The sequence below is a fragment of the Schistocerca cancellata genome, chromosome 3, assembly GCF_023864275.1.
Source record: "Schistocerca cancellata isolate TAMUIC-IGC-003103 chromosome 3, iqSchCanc2.1, whole genome shotgun sequence".
NCBI classification, from domain to species: domain Eukaryota; kingdom Metazoa; phylum Arthropoda; class Insecta; order Orthoptera; family Acrididae; genus Schistocerca; species Schistocerca cancellata.
Genome location: NC_064628.1, coordinates 168,950,446 through 168,965,048, shown reverse-complemented (window position 1 = coordinate 168,965,048; position 14,603 = coordinate 168,950,446). Strand labels below are relative to the sequence as shown.

The window sequence follows — 14,603 nt, the reverse complement described above, 5'->3', positions numbered from 1 at the left end:
CGCCACAATCAGGACTGCATACGACCGAGGCACACAGGGCCAACACCCGGCATCATGGTGTGGGGAGCGATCTCCTACACTGGCCGTAGGATCCTACGCAGTGCCGTAGGGGACCGCACCGCCACTTCCCAGCAAACTAGGGACACTGTTGCTCCTGGGGTATCGGCGAGGACCATTCGCAACCGTCTCCATGAAGCTGGGCTACGGTCCCGCACACCGTTAGGCCGTCTTCCGCTCACGCCCCAACATCGTGCAGCCCGCCTCCAGTGGTGCCGCGACAGGCGTGAATGGAGGGACGAATGGAGACGTGTCGTCTTCAGCGATGAGAGTCGCTTCTGCCTTGGTGCCAATGATGGTCGTATGCGTGTTTGGCGCCGTGTAGGTGAGCGCCACAATCAGGACTGCATACGACCGAGGCACACAGGGCCAACACCCGGCGTCATGGTGTGGGGAGCGATCTCCTACACTGGCCGTACACCACTGGTGATCGTCGAGGGGACACTGAATAGTGCACGGTACATCCAAACCGTCATCGAACCCATCGTTCTACCATTCCTAGACCGGCAAGGGAACTTGCTGTTCCAACAGGACAATGCACGTCCGCATGTATCCCGTGCCACCCAATGTGCTCTAGAAGGTGTAAGTCAACTACCCTGGCCAGCAAGATCTCCGGATCTGTCCCCCATTGAGCATGTTTGGGACTGGATGAAGCGTAGTCTCACGCGGTCTGCACGTCCAGCACGAACGCTGGTCCAACTGAGGCGCCAGGTGGAAATGGCATGGCAAGCCGTTCCACAGGACTACATCCAGCATCTCTACGATCGTCTCCATGGGAGAATAGCAGCCTGCATTGCTGCGAAAGGTGGATATACACTGTACTAGTGGCGACATTGTGCATGCTCTGTTGCCTGTGTCTATGTGCCTGTGGTTCTGTCAGTGTGATCATGTGATGTATCTGACCCCAGGAATGTGTCAATAAAGTTTCCCCTTCCTGGGACAATGAATTCACGGTGTTCTTATTTCAATTTCCAGGAGTGTACATTATGGCAGTAATAGCTATAGGCATCACGTAGTATAATTATATGATATTAAGATTAAAGAAATTGCATGTGTTTATTCACATGTTTTTTCTTTTGTAAATACATGGTGACAATTATTGAACTATAAGAAAAAACTTAAATTAGTTACCAACTACAGCGTGCACACACTTTATTCAACATGTAAACGTCACTACAGATATTCAGATTTAAGTTATGACATCTCCAATATGTCTGCCATCATTGGCGATGATGTGGCGCAGACGAATAGCGAAATTCTACATGACCCAATAGTGTCGGAACATCGATGACCTCCTGAATGGTTGTTTGCAGCTCAGCAATGGTTTTGGGGCTATTGCTGTACGTCTCATCTTTAACATAGCCCCACAAAAAGGAGTCGAACGTATTGAGATCCGGAGAGCACGGTGGCCAATCGAGGCTTATGCCAGTGTCGTTTGGGTACTCAGAGCCACTATGCGGTCCCCAAAGGGCTCCTCCGGGACATCACTCTCCTGCTTCGATGGGGTCGAGCACCGTATTGCATGAACCACATATTGTAGAAATCAGTGTCACTTTGGATAATAGGGATGAAACCATCATCCAAAAATTTCACGTACCGTTCGTTAGTCACCGTGCCATCAAGGAATATCGCACCGATTATTCCGTGACTGGACATTTCACACCACACAGTCATGTGTCGATGGTGAAGAGACTTCTCGATCGGAAAATGCGGATTCTCAGTCCCCAAAATGCGCCAATTTTGCTTATTGACGAACCTGTTCAAATGAAACCAAACCATACATGCGCATACTTAAAAAATCCTGTGTGCCCCGGGCATCCGTGCAGTTTGGACTTCCTAAAGCAAACCGTTCAGAAGTTATGACGATTTTATTTCATATAGTTCAATAATTGTCACCTTGTATATGATAATGTTAAGGGCTTCGCTGATTCTAGGCATGCATATAACATCGGAAAGTCCTCCGTCATTCTCTTACCTATTTTTACATCGCCAATTGCATATATATCTGACATACTATATTTTCCTCTGTACGAAAAGAGATAGTAATAAATAGCTTGTGTATCGTTGTACCACCTAATGGACTCGTCTGTTTTCCATGTAAATAAACCATCACTGATCATCTGAAAAAAAATGAAAACAGTAAATTTATTGAATGAAGTAGGTGTTTTTGATAATGAAACAGTTGTATTGAGGAATACTGCTCATGAATGACTGTGAGAACTTGGCAAGACACACAAATTTCAATGCACGATAGTGTCCTAAGAAACCATTCCTCACGTGACACGTTATTTAGTCTTTACACGCCGATAAGGTTTGCTGTAAAATAGTAAGAATTGTAGTCCCGTTAAGTTCTTACCGTACTTACCACTCCACCAGTGGTATGAGCACAGCTAGAAAAAATTGATTGTTGAATTAAAATGACACTTCTGGCGTCTGTAGTTCTGTACCTGTTTACTGTATCGATGGAGATGTCTGACTGACCAAAGGTAGATGCACCAAAAAACGATCTACTGTCTCATTCAGTTTTAACTGTAAAAAGTGGTACAGAGGATGAAATTAACTGCAAATTGACGCTCCAGAAACATAAACAAACAAAGGCGTTTCAGACAGGGAAGGATGTCCGGTCTCCGATAAATACTAGATGGTAAGACAAAAAAACGACGCACTAGAATGATTTATCAGATTGAGATGGAAATCAGTAGATGTGATGTATATGTAGATACAAACAAATGATTAAAATTCCAGAAAAATTGGATGATTTATTCAAGAGAAAGAGCTTTATAAGATTATTTACCAAGTCAAAAACTCGTTGGTTCACCTCTGTCCCTTATGAAAGCAATTATTCCACTTGGAATTGATTGACAGAGTTGTTGGTTTTTCAAGCCAAATTCTGTCCACCTGGCTCGTTATATCGTCATAATTCCGCGTTGGTTGGAGGATGGGGGGGGGGGGGATCTACCCATAATACTGCAAAGTTGTCAACTGGGGAGAGATCCAGTAACCTTGCTGACCGAGGTAGGTTTTTGGCAAACACGAAGACAAGCGGTATACACTCTCGTTGTGTGCGAGCGGGAATCACATTGCTGAAATGTAAAGCGAGGATGGCTTGCCGTGAAGGGGAACAAGCCGGGGCGTAGAATATAGTCGACGTATCGCTGTGCTGTAATGGTGTCAGGATAACAACCAAAGGCGTCCCACTAAGAAATGAACAGGTACCCAGACCATCACACCTGGCTGTCGGATCTTAGAGTTTAGGGCGGTCTTCAGTCAGGTTGGTATCCCACCGCTATCAGGAACGTCTGAAGACACGTCTTCGATGGTCATTAGGGCTCATTTCGAAGCGAGAGTCATCACTGAAGACAATTCTGCTTCATTCAATGGGATTCCAGGCCGAATATGCCCGACATCACTGCAAACGGGCTCCTGGGTGAACAGAAGTCGGCGCAGGGGGTGCCGTGAGCTCAGTTCCCTTTCTTCGAGCCGCTTGTTAATGATCTTTGTGGTGACTGAAGTACCACTTGCACGTCGGATCGATGATAATAACGAATCCAGGTGCCTCTCTGATTACTGCTCAGTCCTCACGTTCTGTTATCTCCCTAGGCCGACCGCTTCCTTTTTGACTGTGTGTCCGGCCTTGATTCACCCATTACTGCCAACATCGTCAAATAGTGGCATCTCTCCTATCCAAATGTTAAGCGATTCACCTATTATCCCAACCGGCTTGTTTGAGCTCAACTACATTTCGTATCTCAAATGCTGACACTTGCGTACGTTGATCAAACGCCTTTCTGCGAGGCATAGTTACTCTCCAACTGAATACACGAAATGAAATTCGCCAACACTTTTTGCCCTGGTGCCGACATGTCCACTGTTTACGATCCTTGTCATCCTTGTAAATGGCGCGGTGAAATTGCGCTGCAGCGTCACATTCAATTCAATGGCCACAAAAGTTTACGATTTTGCATTTTCCGTCAATACCTGTATGAATATCATTTTGTGATTCTTTTTGTCTTAGTGAAAACGCTACCAGTCTCTTACGATTATTTATTTATCCTGGAAAAGTTTTTAAGAGCAAAGTATTCTTCTGACATGGTGAATATACGGTGGGTCATTGACTTTCGTGCCGGGGTGGAAGTAATTCCAAAACCGTTAAGTCTGTAAACAGATCGCGTGCCGCCGTGGTTGAAATGTACCGTGCGTGGAAGATTGGCGCTATCCAAAACTAGTGCCGAGTTATTGTGGTGCACCACAGGTCATAGATAACAGGGGTCAACAACGGCTGAGGAGACGTGTATGGGTGCACAGACGTGCAGCTGTTGAGCAACTGACCACCGAGATGAACCAGGGGGCTACCAACAATGTCTTCTCAACGACTGTTCAGCGAACGTTGCTCCGTGTGGACTTTCACAGCAGGCGCCTGATTCATGCACCCATGTCGACTGCTGTTCATAGGCTACGAAGGCTGAGATTTGCACACCAGTACCGCAATTGGACGACCCATGTTTGGAAAGGCGGCCTTTTCAAATGAATTACGTGTTACGTTCCATTGGACAAGTGGCCTGCAACAATAGTCGGAAGGGTCCAGACCGGGGGAGCGAGCGTTATGATTTGGGGTATGTTTCCGTGGGATTCCCTGAGAGATATCGTCGTTCGGAAGGCACAGTGCATCTATACTGGGGAACATGACGACCAGAAACATGCAATTTGTTTTTCCTTGGTGAGATGGCATCTACCAGTGGGGCAATGCAATATGTCATAAAAGCTCACAATGTAAGTACGTGGTTTGAAGAACGCTGAGTTTCTAGTTATCAGACTCCCAGGGTCTAGCTCTATTGGGATGTTAGTGACAGCCGGCTGATTTGGCCGAGCGGTTCTAGGCGCTTCAGTCTGGCACCGCGCGACTGCTACGGTAGCAGGTTAGAATCCTGCCTCAGGCATAGATGTGTGAGATGTCCTTAGGCTAGTTAGGTTTAAGTAGTTCTAAGTTCTAGGGGACTGATGGTCTCAGAAGTCAAGTCCCATAGTGCTCAGAGCCATTTGAACATAGCCTGCTGTGCACGGCACGGGAGTCGGCACGGCTACATATCCTTGTCGGTACCTTCCAAAACCTCAGTGATTTTCTTCCACGCTGCAAAGCTTAGTTAATGAGAGTTCTGACAGGTGATAAAATTAATATGACTGTACCGTGTATCTTAAAACCTATATCCCAATAAATAACACTCAGGCTTCCCAATACACCACGGCACAGTAACTGCATTAATCAAAGTCTCTCCAAATCACTTTTCGGCATGTACCTGCTGCTTGCTACTGTCCACTTATTCACCAGGACTCAGTTTGAGCACAGCCATAGGACCTCACATTAAACTTGTAATCTCTGTCGATTCACTGATCAGCCAGAACATTATGACCACCTACCTTACAGCCGGTATGTCCACCTTTGGCACGGATAACTGCGGCGACGCATCGTGACATGGAAACAATGAGGTCACCGTAGATCGCTTGAGGGTATTGGAACCATATCTGCATATACAACTCCCGTAAATTCCGGAGAGGGGGCGATAAGCCCTTACGACCCATTCAATAACCAGGTTTGTTCTATCGGATTCAGATCTGGCGAATTGGTAGGAGGGCGAGGAAAGCACTTCAGCTGGAACTGGCCACTTTGTTTCTCGAACCACTCCGTCGTGTTCCATGCCTTGGGACATGGCGCATAATCCTGTTTAAAAACAATCGTCATGGAGGGGTGTATGTGCTCTGCAAACAGTGAATGATTCTCCTTGGCCGTCATGGTGCCTTGCACAAGCTCCACTGAACCCATCGATGCCCAGCTGAATGTTCTCCACAGCATAATGCAGCCTCCGCAGTACAGATGACAAGAGCTATTCCCCGGGAAGACGACGACTTCGCGCGCTCCCATCGGGACGATGAAAAATGGCATAGCGCCAATTTCCAGTGCCGATGGTCACGTGCCCATTTCAGTCATTGTTTCCGGTGTTGTATTGCATGGGTCATCGGCTGCGAAGGCCCGTCGTGTTCCTACATTCTTATACTCTGCCCAGCATTAAGGTACACTCCTGGAAATTGAAATAAGAACACCGTGAATTCATTGTCCCAGGAAGGGGAAACTTTATTGACACATTCCTGGGGTCAGATACATCACATGATCACACTGACAGAACCACAGGCACATAGACACAGGCAACAGAGCATGCACAATGTCGCCACTAGTACAGTGTATATCCACCTTTCGCAGCAATGCAGGCTGCTATTCTCCCATGGAGACGATCGTAGAGATGCTGGATGTAGTCCTGTGGAACGGCTTGTCATGCCATTTCCACCTGGCGCCTCAGTTGGACCAGCGTTCGTGCTGGACGTGCAGACCGCGTGAGACGACGCTTCATCCAGTCCCAAACATGCTCAATGGGGGACAGATCCGGAGATCTTGCTGGCCAGGGTAGTTGACTTACACCTTCTAGAGCACGTTGGGTGGCGCGGGATACATGCGGACGTGCATTGTCCTGTTGGAACAGCAAGTTCCCTTGCCGGTCTAGGAATGGTAGAACGATGGGTTCGATGACGGTTTGGATGTACCGTGCACTATTCAGTGTCCCCTCGACGATCACCAGTGGTGTACGGCCAGTGTAGGAGATCGCTCCCCACACCATGATGCCGGGTGTTGGCCCTGTGTGCCTCGGTCGTATGCAGTCCTGATTGTGGCGCTCACCTGCACGGCGCCAAACACGCATACGACCATCATTGGCACCAAGGCAGAAGCGACTCTCATCGCTGAAGACGACACGTCTCCATTCGTCCCTCCATTCACGCCTGTCGCGACACCACTGGAGGCGGGCTACACGATGTTGGGGCGTGAGCGGAAGACGGCCTAACGGTGTGCAGGACCGTAGCCCAGCTTCATGGAGACGGTTGCGAATGGTCCTCGCCGATACCCCAGGAGCAACAGTGTCCCTAATTTGCTGGGAAGTGGCGGTGCGGTCCCCTACGGCACTGCGTAGGATCCTACGGTCTTGGCGTGCATCCGTGCGTCGCTGCGGTCCGGTCCCAGGTCGACGGGCACGTGCACCTTCCGCCGACCACTGGCGACAACATCGATGTACTGTGGAGACCTCACGCCCCACGTGTTGAGCAATTCGGCGGTACGTCCACCCGGCCTCCCGCATGCCCACTATACGCCCTCGCTCAAAGTCCGTCAACTGCACATACGGTTCACGTCCACGCTGTCGCGGCATGCTACCAGTGTTAAAGACTGCGATGGAGCTCCGTATGCCACGGCAAACTGGCTGACACTGACGGCGGCGGCGCACAAATGCTGCGCATCTAGCGCCATTCGACGGCCAACACCGCGGTTCCTGGTGTGTCCGCTGTGCCGTGCGTGTGATCATTGCTTGTACAGCCCTCTCGCAGTGTCCGGAGCAAGTATGGTGGGTCTGACACACCGGTGTCAATGTGTTCTTTTTTCCATTTCCAGGAGTGTATTATTTTAGTTCCGCCACAGTTCCCCGCCTGTCCTGCTTTACCAGTATGCCCAGCATACGATGTCCGACAGATGTAATGAGGGGTGGCCGCCCAACCCCACGACGTCTGGACGTGGTTTCACCTCGGTTCCGCTACGTGTTGGAGACACTCTCCTCAGCACTCCTCAAACACCCAATAAGTCGTGCCGAGCCTCCGGGCCATTACAATTTGTCCTCGGTCAAACTCAGACAGATCACGCGCCTTCCCCATTCGACACACGGACAGCACGCACATTAATACTGCATAAACTGTGCTTGTGTCTTGACTAGCAGTCATTCCTCGCCAGGTGAGGCTGCTATCGCCTGGACGGGTTTATAACGGTCGGAGGTCATAATGTTCTGCCTGATAATGTGGGTGTTCCATTTCATTACAAGTTTCTAAATCAGGCCTGCAGCCGAAAGACGAATGAAGACACGAATGCATCTACAGTCCAATACGTGTTACCATTTATCAACACTACTTTCAGTTTTACTATTTATTGAAAAACTGTAAGCACTTTGCACCTTAGTGTCTGATCGATCTTCGAATTTTTTAAACCATTTTTTTCCTAACTTACATTAGTAATTGTACTGAGAGAAAGTTTGTATTCAAAATAACTTGCCTTTCTGCATACTTACATCAGTGGATCCGCTGACTGTAAGGGGGTTGGACGAGAAATAGAAGTCCCGAATCCTCTCAGTTATCAGTTTAGCTCGTGAAGACGTCTGATAAGCGAAGCAGCTGGGGAAAAGCTTGTCGCTGTTACGGTCCAGGTCTTCTAACATCGTATTATATTCAACGAAAGCTGTAAACATACGTTAGAGCTCATAGGATTTGTATATATAACGAAATAGCTGCTGCTTGTTGTACTAAGAGCTTAGATTATGTGTGGTGATCCCTACTGCATATATCTGGGGTGTCCATATAACTAGCCCTTGCGAGCGACATATCAAGTTTTGAATCTCATTGGGGCCGGTTAACAAATTTTCTCAGAAATTAGAGAATTGTAACGGAATTGTTATTTGACACGAACGCAAGATTCAGTGAAAACATCACGTATGACCTATTACCGTTTAGTACGATTTGTGAGAGATATGAAATTTGTATTCTGAATGCATAATTTTTTCAGACTGTGACTCTGACTTACTCTATTGTATGAGTAATATGACCTGTACTTCTGTATTTAAATTGCATAAATGTCATCAAAGAAAATATCTGTTGACAACTGTAGGTGGTGCGAAATAGAGATAGTGAACTTCGTGCACAGTCTTTGATCCTGAGGTGTTTTTCTTATGGAAGAAACTCTCAAAACTAAACAAGGCTTCCTTCTTTAAACTTGTCGTTCATGGTGTCATCAGCCTGCGGATTAGTCTTTTCCGCCTGATCATCTTCCACTTTACAAGAAAAGGAGGTCCGGAATTTTTGGGCCTCTTTAGAATGCGCATCTATAGCTGAGAACCGGGAAGATAATTCTACCTTCATATAAGGCAATTCCATTGCAAACAGAATTGGAAAATTTGAACCATGTTCACGTTCCAACGAACGACAGTTGGCGAAGTGTGAGAAGATTTTCTCTGTTTGACGTTGAGTTAAGAAAATATCAGTTTCTGTCAGAAAATTTTAACTTGTGTAAAGGTCACGAATAATATTGTCCTTCCCTTGAAGTTTTTCATTCAGTTCATTCAAATTTACAGCACTTCAGCAACAAAGCTACATTACATAGCTATTCTCCGTTCCTTTATAACAGACAACACACACTGGTTTGTTGTCTTTCAGTATAATGAAATATTTCGTAGTCCACTCTGTACTGAAGATACGACGCTCGCTATCTACCTTTTACTTTTAGTTTCTAGACATATTTTCACAAGCACTCGAAGGAAGAAAACTTGAAATAACACGGTAAACATAGCCAGGAAGTCACAGTCAACTTCAGGCGGGCGCTCCTGGTCGCATCCCTGTAATTTATTGAACCCCTTCACGGGCCGGATGCAACCGGCGGGCCGTATTTTGGACATCCCTGCTATATACAGTCATCTTCAGTTCTTCTGTTACATATGTGGCAGACACACACTGAAGTTCCGAAAATGTGGAACAACGAATTTTTACTGTAGTCGCATTAAGATGACCACAATGGGAACGTAAATCAGTTTCTTACAACAAAAAATAAATATCCTTAAACAGCAATTATTATTATTACGAGTTTCGACTCCCACAGAAGCATCGTCAGATCTGGGGACTCAAAAATAAATAGAATTTAACAAAAAGGTTTAAACAGATGCATTGAAAAGGTACACGTACAAATTTTGTTGTTACTGTGTACAGCTCATTAGTATAGACCTATTTATGGAAAAGTCACAGCAAAATTGATTTCGTTCCAGATCGTAATACGAGTCATTCCTCATAGCTGGACAGATGAGTTTAACAACAAGATCGTCTTGTGATTTAAAATAATGTTACAGTTTACTGTTATGCTACTGCATTGTACATAAAACTGTTTTTGTGTTCATAATGTTATATTATACTATAAGCACCAGTAATAATAAAATATAAAGGAATTATGAAACATGATATTAAAATATCACAAACAATGTGTAGTAACCGTAAAAAAAGAAAAAAAATGTTCAGATGCGATACGAGACCGCGTTGTCCAGAAGCAGAGCATGTCATGCAACGAGCACGGCCTGCAGTGTTTATTAACCGGGCAAACTAACTACACGGTTTTTCTGCCTCAGGCTCTACAGATATTACACATCACGCATCTCAGGAACGTTCTGTGCGCGAAAATGATTACACAACTTTATATGGAGTGTCATCGTAAATTTTGTAACAAGCGGCATGAAACAAATCATTTTGCTCGTTAACATCTTCATCGCGGTCTTTTCTAGTTACAGTGCAAATTTTCAGCAGTAAAATATTGATAACACTGTGCATATCATTTTCCATTTATCGGCGTACAAATATGTTCCAAGCGCAATTTTATTCTACGTTTACGGGTGTTCATTAAATTATTTTGTGAACATGCATCTGTCTGGCAGATATGAATTTTCGGCAGTCAGTACATGCTATTTTATAGATCCGCGAACGACAACATTTCTTGATCTTTTGTGAAACATCGTCTCACACACATTTTTAACATGTTATTCGTGTTAAATGTAGCTTTAATGCTGACTTTACATAACGAATACTGTTTTCTCCGATGGAATCCTGATAAGATACGTTTCATAACAGCCTATTTTTCTGAATTATATGTTCATTTCCATGGCTGAAACATTGTGAAAAGTCAATGACTAACGTGTTTCTCTTTGTATTTCAGTCTAAGCTAACAACGAAAGGAAAGGCAGGGGATTTCTGAACATGTAAAGAAGAGGCAAAAACATCCTAAATGCATTGTGCTCCAATTTTAGGAATAAGTACTATTATTAATCAATAAATACAAAATGTAAATACATATTATGTATACCAATTTCCTGAATGCCTACTGATGATACTTAACCAAAAAACCAAAGCGAAACGCATCTGATTAAAGATACTCTTAAACTACAACGAGATGGACAAGCCAACAATCATTAACAACAATTATTTACAATTAAATCAATACAATGAAATGAAAACCTTAGCTCCATATAGACGCTGATATACATCAACGGGGATCGTTGAAAATGTGTACCCCGAGGGGGACTCGAACCCAGGATCTCCTACTTATATGGCAGACACTGTATCCATCTGTGCCACAGAGGACATAGAGGGTAGTGCGACTGCAGGGACTTATCTCTGGCTCGCTTCCCGAGAGACCCACATTTCCAACTTATTGCCCCATTCTATATTCGTAGTACCCCTGCTCATTACACTCATTACTCGAGGCTTTACCGATTCCCGTAAGAGTACCGGGGAATGTGTGTGAATCCGTACAGAAGATGGTCAAATGGCCGGTCAGCCTTAACTATATATATGAAGGTGGTATCTGTTCTTTTGGAAATGTCCGAAGGATCAGATGCCATAGGTGACCGTGCAGCTCGTTAGAATGGATTAACAATCAAATTAATAAAATGAAATGAATACCCTTAGCGTGATATACGTCAACGGGAGCACTTGAAAATGTGTGCCCCGACCGGGACTCGAACAAGGGATGTCCCGCTTACATGGCAGACGCTACATCCATCTGAGCCACCGAGGACACACAGCGTCTGACATATGAGCAGGAGATCCCGGGCTTCTAGTCCCGATCGGGGCACACATTTTCAAGTGTCCCCGTTGACGTATATCAACGCCTCTATGCAGCTAAGGATATTCATTTCATTGTATTGATTTAATTATAACGAGCTGCACGGTCACCGATGGTATCTGTTATTTCGGACATGTCCGAAAGAACAGATACCACCTTCATATACGAGAATTATTGATGGTTTTATGTTACACTTTTTTGCTTCTTAGGTTGTATACTGTTATTTTACGTTGTAAAATGTTGTTTACCCCTGACTGGTCATGTCCGCACTCTGCGACCATTTAACCAAAAAACTGGAGGTGATTATAACAACTTCCTGTGATAACAGTAATCGCATTATCCTCTAGAACGCAGGGTAACAAAATGATTTTTTATGCTGAACTGAGAGAGATGATGTTTCATAAATAATTTCACTGTAGGAAGGTGGCCTCTTAGAACTAGTAAAGCAGTGTTTTCCTTTTACTACTGAAATAGATAACAACAGATAAGCCTTCCCCCTTACAGTTAACTTTGTGATTTCATACAAGTAACATATGTTTGGAATTGAGCTATAGTCGTTCTTGTAACAAATTTGTTAAAATTCACATTACAGTTATTTTGAACCTGAGCTTTACTTACAAAAAGCTTATCCACGTGATATTTATCTCCGTATCTGCTTAGAACAAACGGTTCGCATTTTAAAATACACGGTGATAACGATAGATGATTTGATTTTTAGACAGTTTATTTATCCTTGAGTGCCATTTGAAACTTAGAACGCCTTACCTTCAGGGCATCTAAATCAAAACAATAAAAAAGCAATCTGAAATAGTTTTAGTTGCATGTATTTAGAAACAAGTCTGTGTTTGCTTGACAGCTAATAACAACAGCATCTGGTTGAAACAACATTCTAATTTAGATACTTGGTTAATAAACAACAAACTGCACTAGTTTCTCGTAATAGTAGGTTAATAGTTGTATATAAAATCCATTCCTAAAATGGCACGTCATTAAATATAAATTTTATGTCGGTTTATCTGCTCGAGTGACAAAAAACAATCTTCGATCCTAAGAATATTTCAGCTAAATCACGTTACGTGATTCCATTTCTTAAAACATAACTGAGTTGCGGTTTTTAATCTATTAATAGCAATACAGGACGCTTCATGTTTACGAATAACTATGGTCCACTGAAACTGGATTTGTTACTGCTACGCCCTAGAAGACGAGGAGAGTGATCAAGAAATATTTTATTTATTAGTTTGTGGAAGAATGTAATCTGGAATACATTTTATGTCTACGAAGTTTGGCAGATACTAGTCTACATACTCAGTCATAGCTGGTTCTAAACTTTCACGTAACAAATACTCTGGCTGGCAAGCAATTCTTTGCTCTTCGTGCTGGTTTGGAATTAGCGATGATTTAAATTATACTTTACAGATTTAAATCTTGAGCCTAATTCAAACACAAGGATTCTCATGTAAACGATTGTTTGGCTACAAAATCACTTGGAAAGACTCCATAAATATAACTACATAGTGCGTAAGTGGTTTCGGTGGCATACTCCTTTTTTATTTATCACTAGCTGAGTACCTCACGTTGCCTGAGTAAGTATTTATTCCAGAGTTATATTAGCCCATCTCCTTCTTTCCCCTCTCAACCAGCCCTCTCTCTGTCCAACTCCACCACCCATCTGTCCATCTTCTCCTCCTCCCTTTCTCTGCCCATCTCCTCCTTTCCCCATCCTCCGTCCATTCCCTCCTCCCCTATGTGTGACCATACCGTGCTTCTCCTATCTGCGCCTGTGTCCTCCTCCTCATTCGCTGTCTGTCATCTCCTTGTCCAGCCTTCTCTTTCCACATCATAACACACACTCCAATAGTAGGATAGGGTTTCTTACCCCTACAGTATTTCCTTCCAAACTCACATGTGCACCAGTTTCATTCAAATAGTTCCAGGGGCTTAGCATGAGCTTTTTACCTGTGGCTTTGCTTGCATATACACATTTAAATATGTATTTCACACATATTAATATGTGTTAACAAATTTTGGTTGGCTGGTTGATTCAGTGGAGGAGACCAAACAGCGAGGTGATCAGTCCCATCGATTTATGGAAGGAAGACGGCCGTGTCCTTTCAAAGGAACCATCCCGCCATTTGTCTGAAGCGATTTAGAAAAACCACGAAAAACTTAAATCAGGATGGCTGGACGCGGGTTAAATCGACATCCAAAGAAATGCGAGTGGAGTGAGCTAACCAATGCGACACCGCGCTTGGTAAACATATTTTACGCGTATTTGTACACATACTTCAGTTCTGTGTTAGCGAATTTTCCCTTGCATTTTCATTTTCACTTCACTTAATGTTTGTGAACTACACACATCAAAAAAGTATTGCATCACCCCAGTTCCCAGAACTCCTAAATATAGACGTTGACAGTGGATATTGCATCACAGACACAGTCCCTTTGACTGTTCAGAGATCTCACTAAACCCGCCCAAAGATGTAAACGACCATGCAGGGTCAGCGCCTATTAGACGGAGGGGATCCGACAGCCGATCAGTTCCAGTCATTCCACCAGAAAGAGCTACACAGTTCCTGTTGTCTGTAATTCAACCATGCCTAGACGGTCAATACCGCTGTTCGATCGCGTCCGCATTGTTACTTTATGCCAGGAAGGGCTCTCAGCAAGGGAAGTGTTCAGGCATTTCAGAGTGAACCAAAGCGATGTTGCTCGAGCATGAAGGAGATACAGAGAGACAGGAACTGTCGATGACATGCCTCACTCAGGCCGCCCAAGTACTACTACTGCAGTGGATGATCGCTACCTATGG

The 14,603-nt window shown here is 44.5% G+C and overlaps 1 protein-coding gene across 1 annotated transcript in view; it reads right to left on the bottom strand.

Annotated features, from left to right (window-relative positions):
- LOC126176181 (juvenile hormone esterase-like) overlaps positions 1 to 14,603 on the bottom strand; it is a 126,308-nt gene that overhangs the window by 39,439 nt on the left and 72,266 nt on the right. Inside the window, exons 7-8 of the mRNA XM_049923323.1 lie at positions 8,208 to 8,374; positions 2,033 to 2,177 (exon numbers count right to left, since the gene is read on the bottom strand). Of these exons, the coding sequence (XP_049779280.1) occupies positions 2,033 to 2,177; positions 8,208 to 8,374 (312 nt within the window). The remainder of the gene's footprint in view (positions 1 to 2,032; positions 2,178 to 8,207; positions 8,375 to 14,603) is intronic.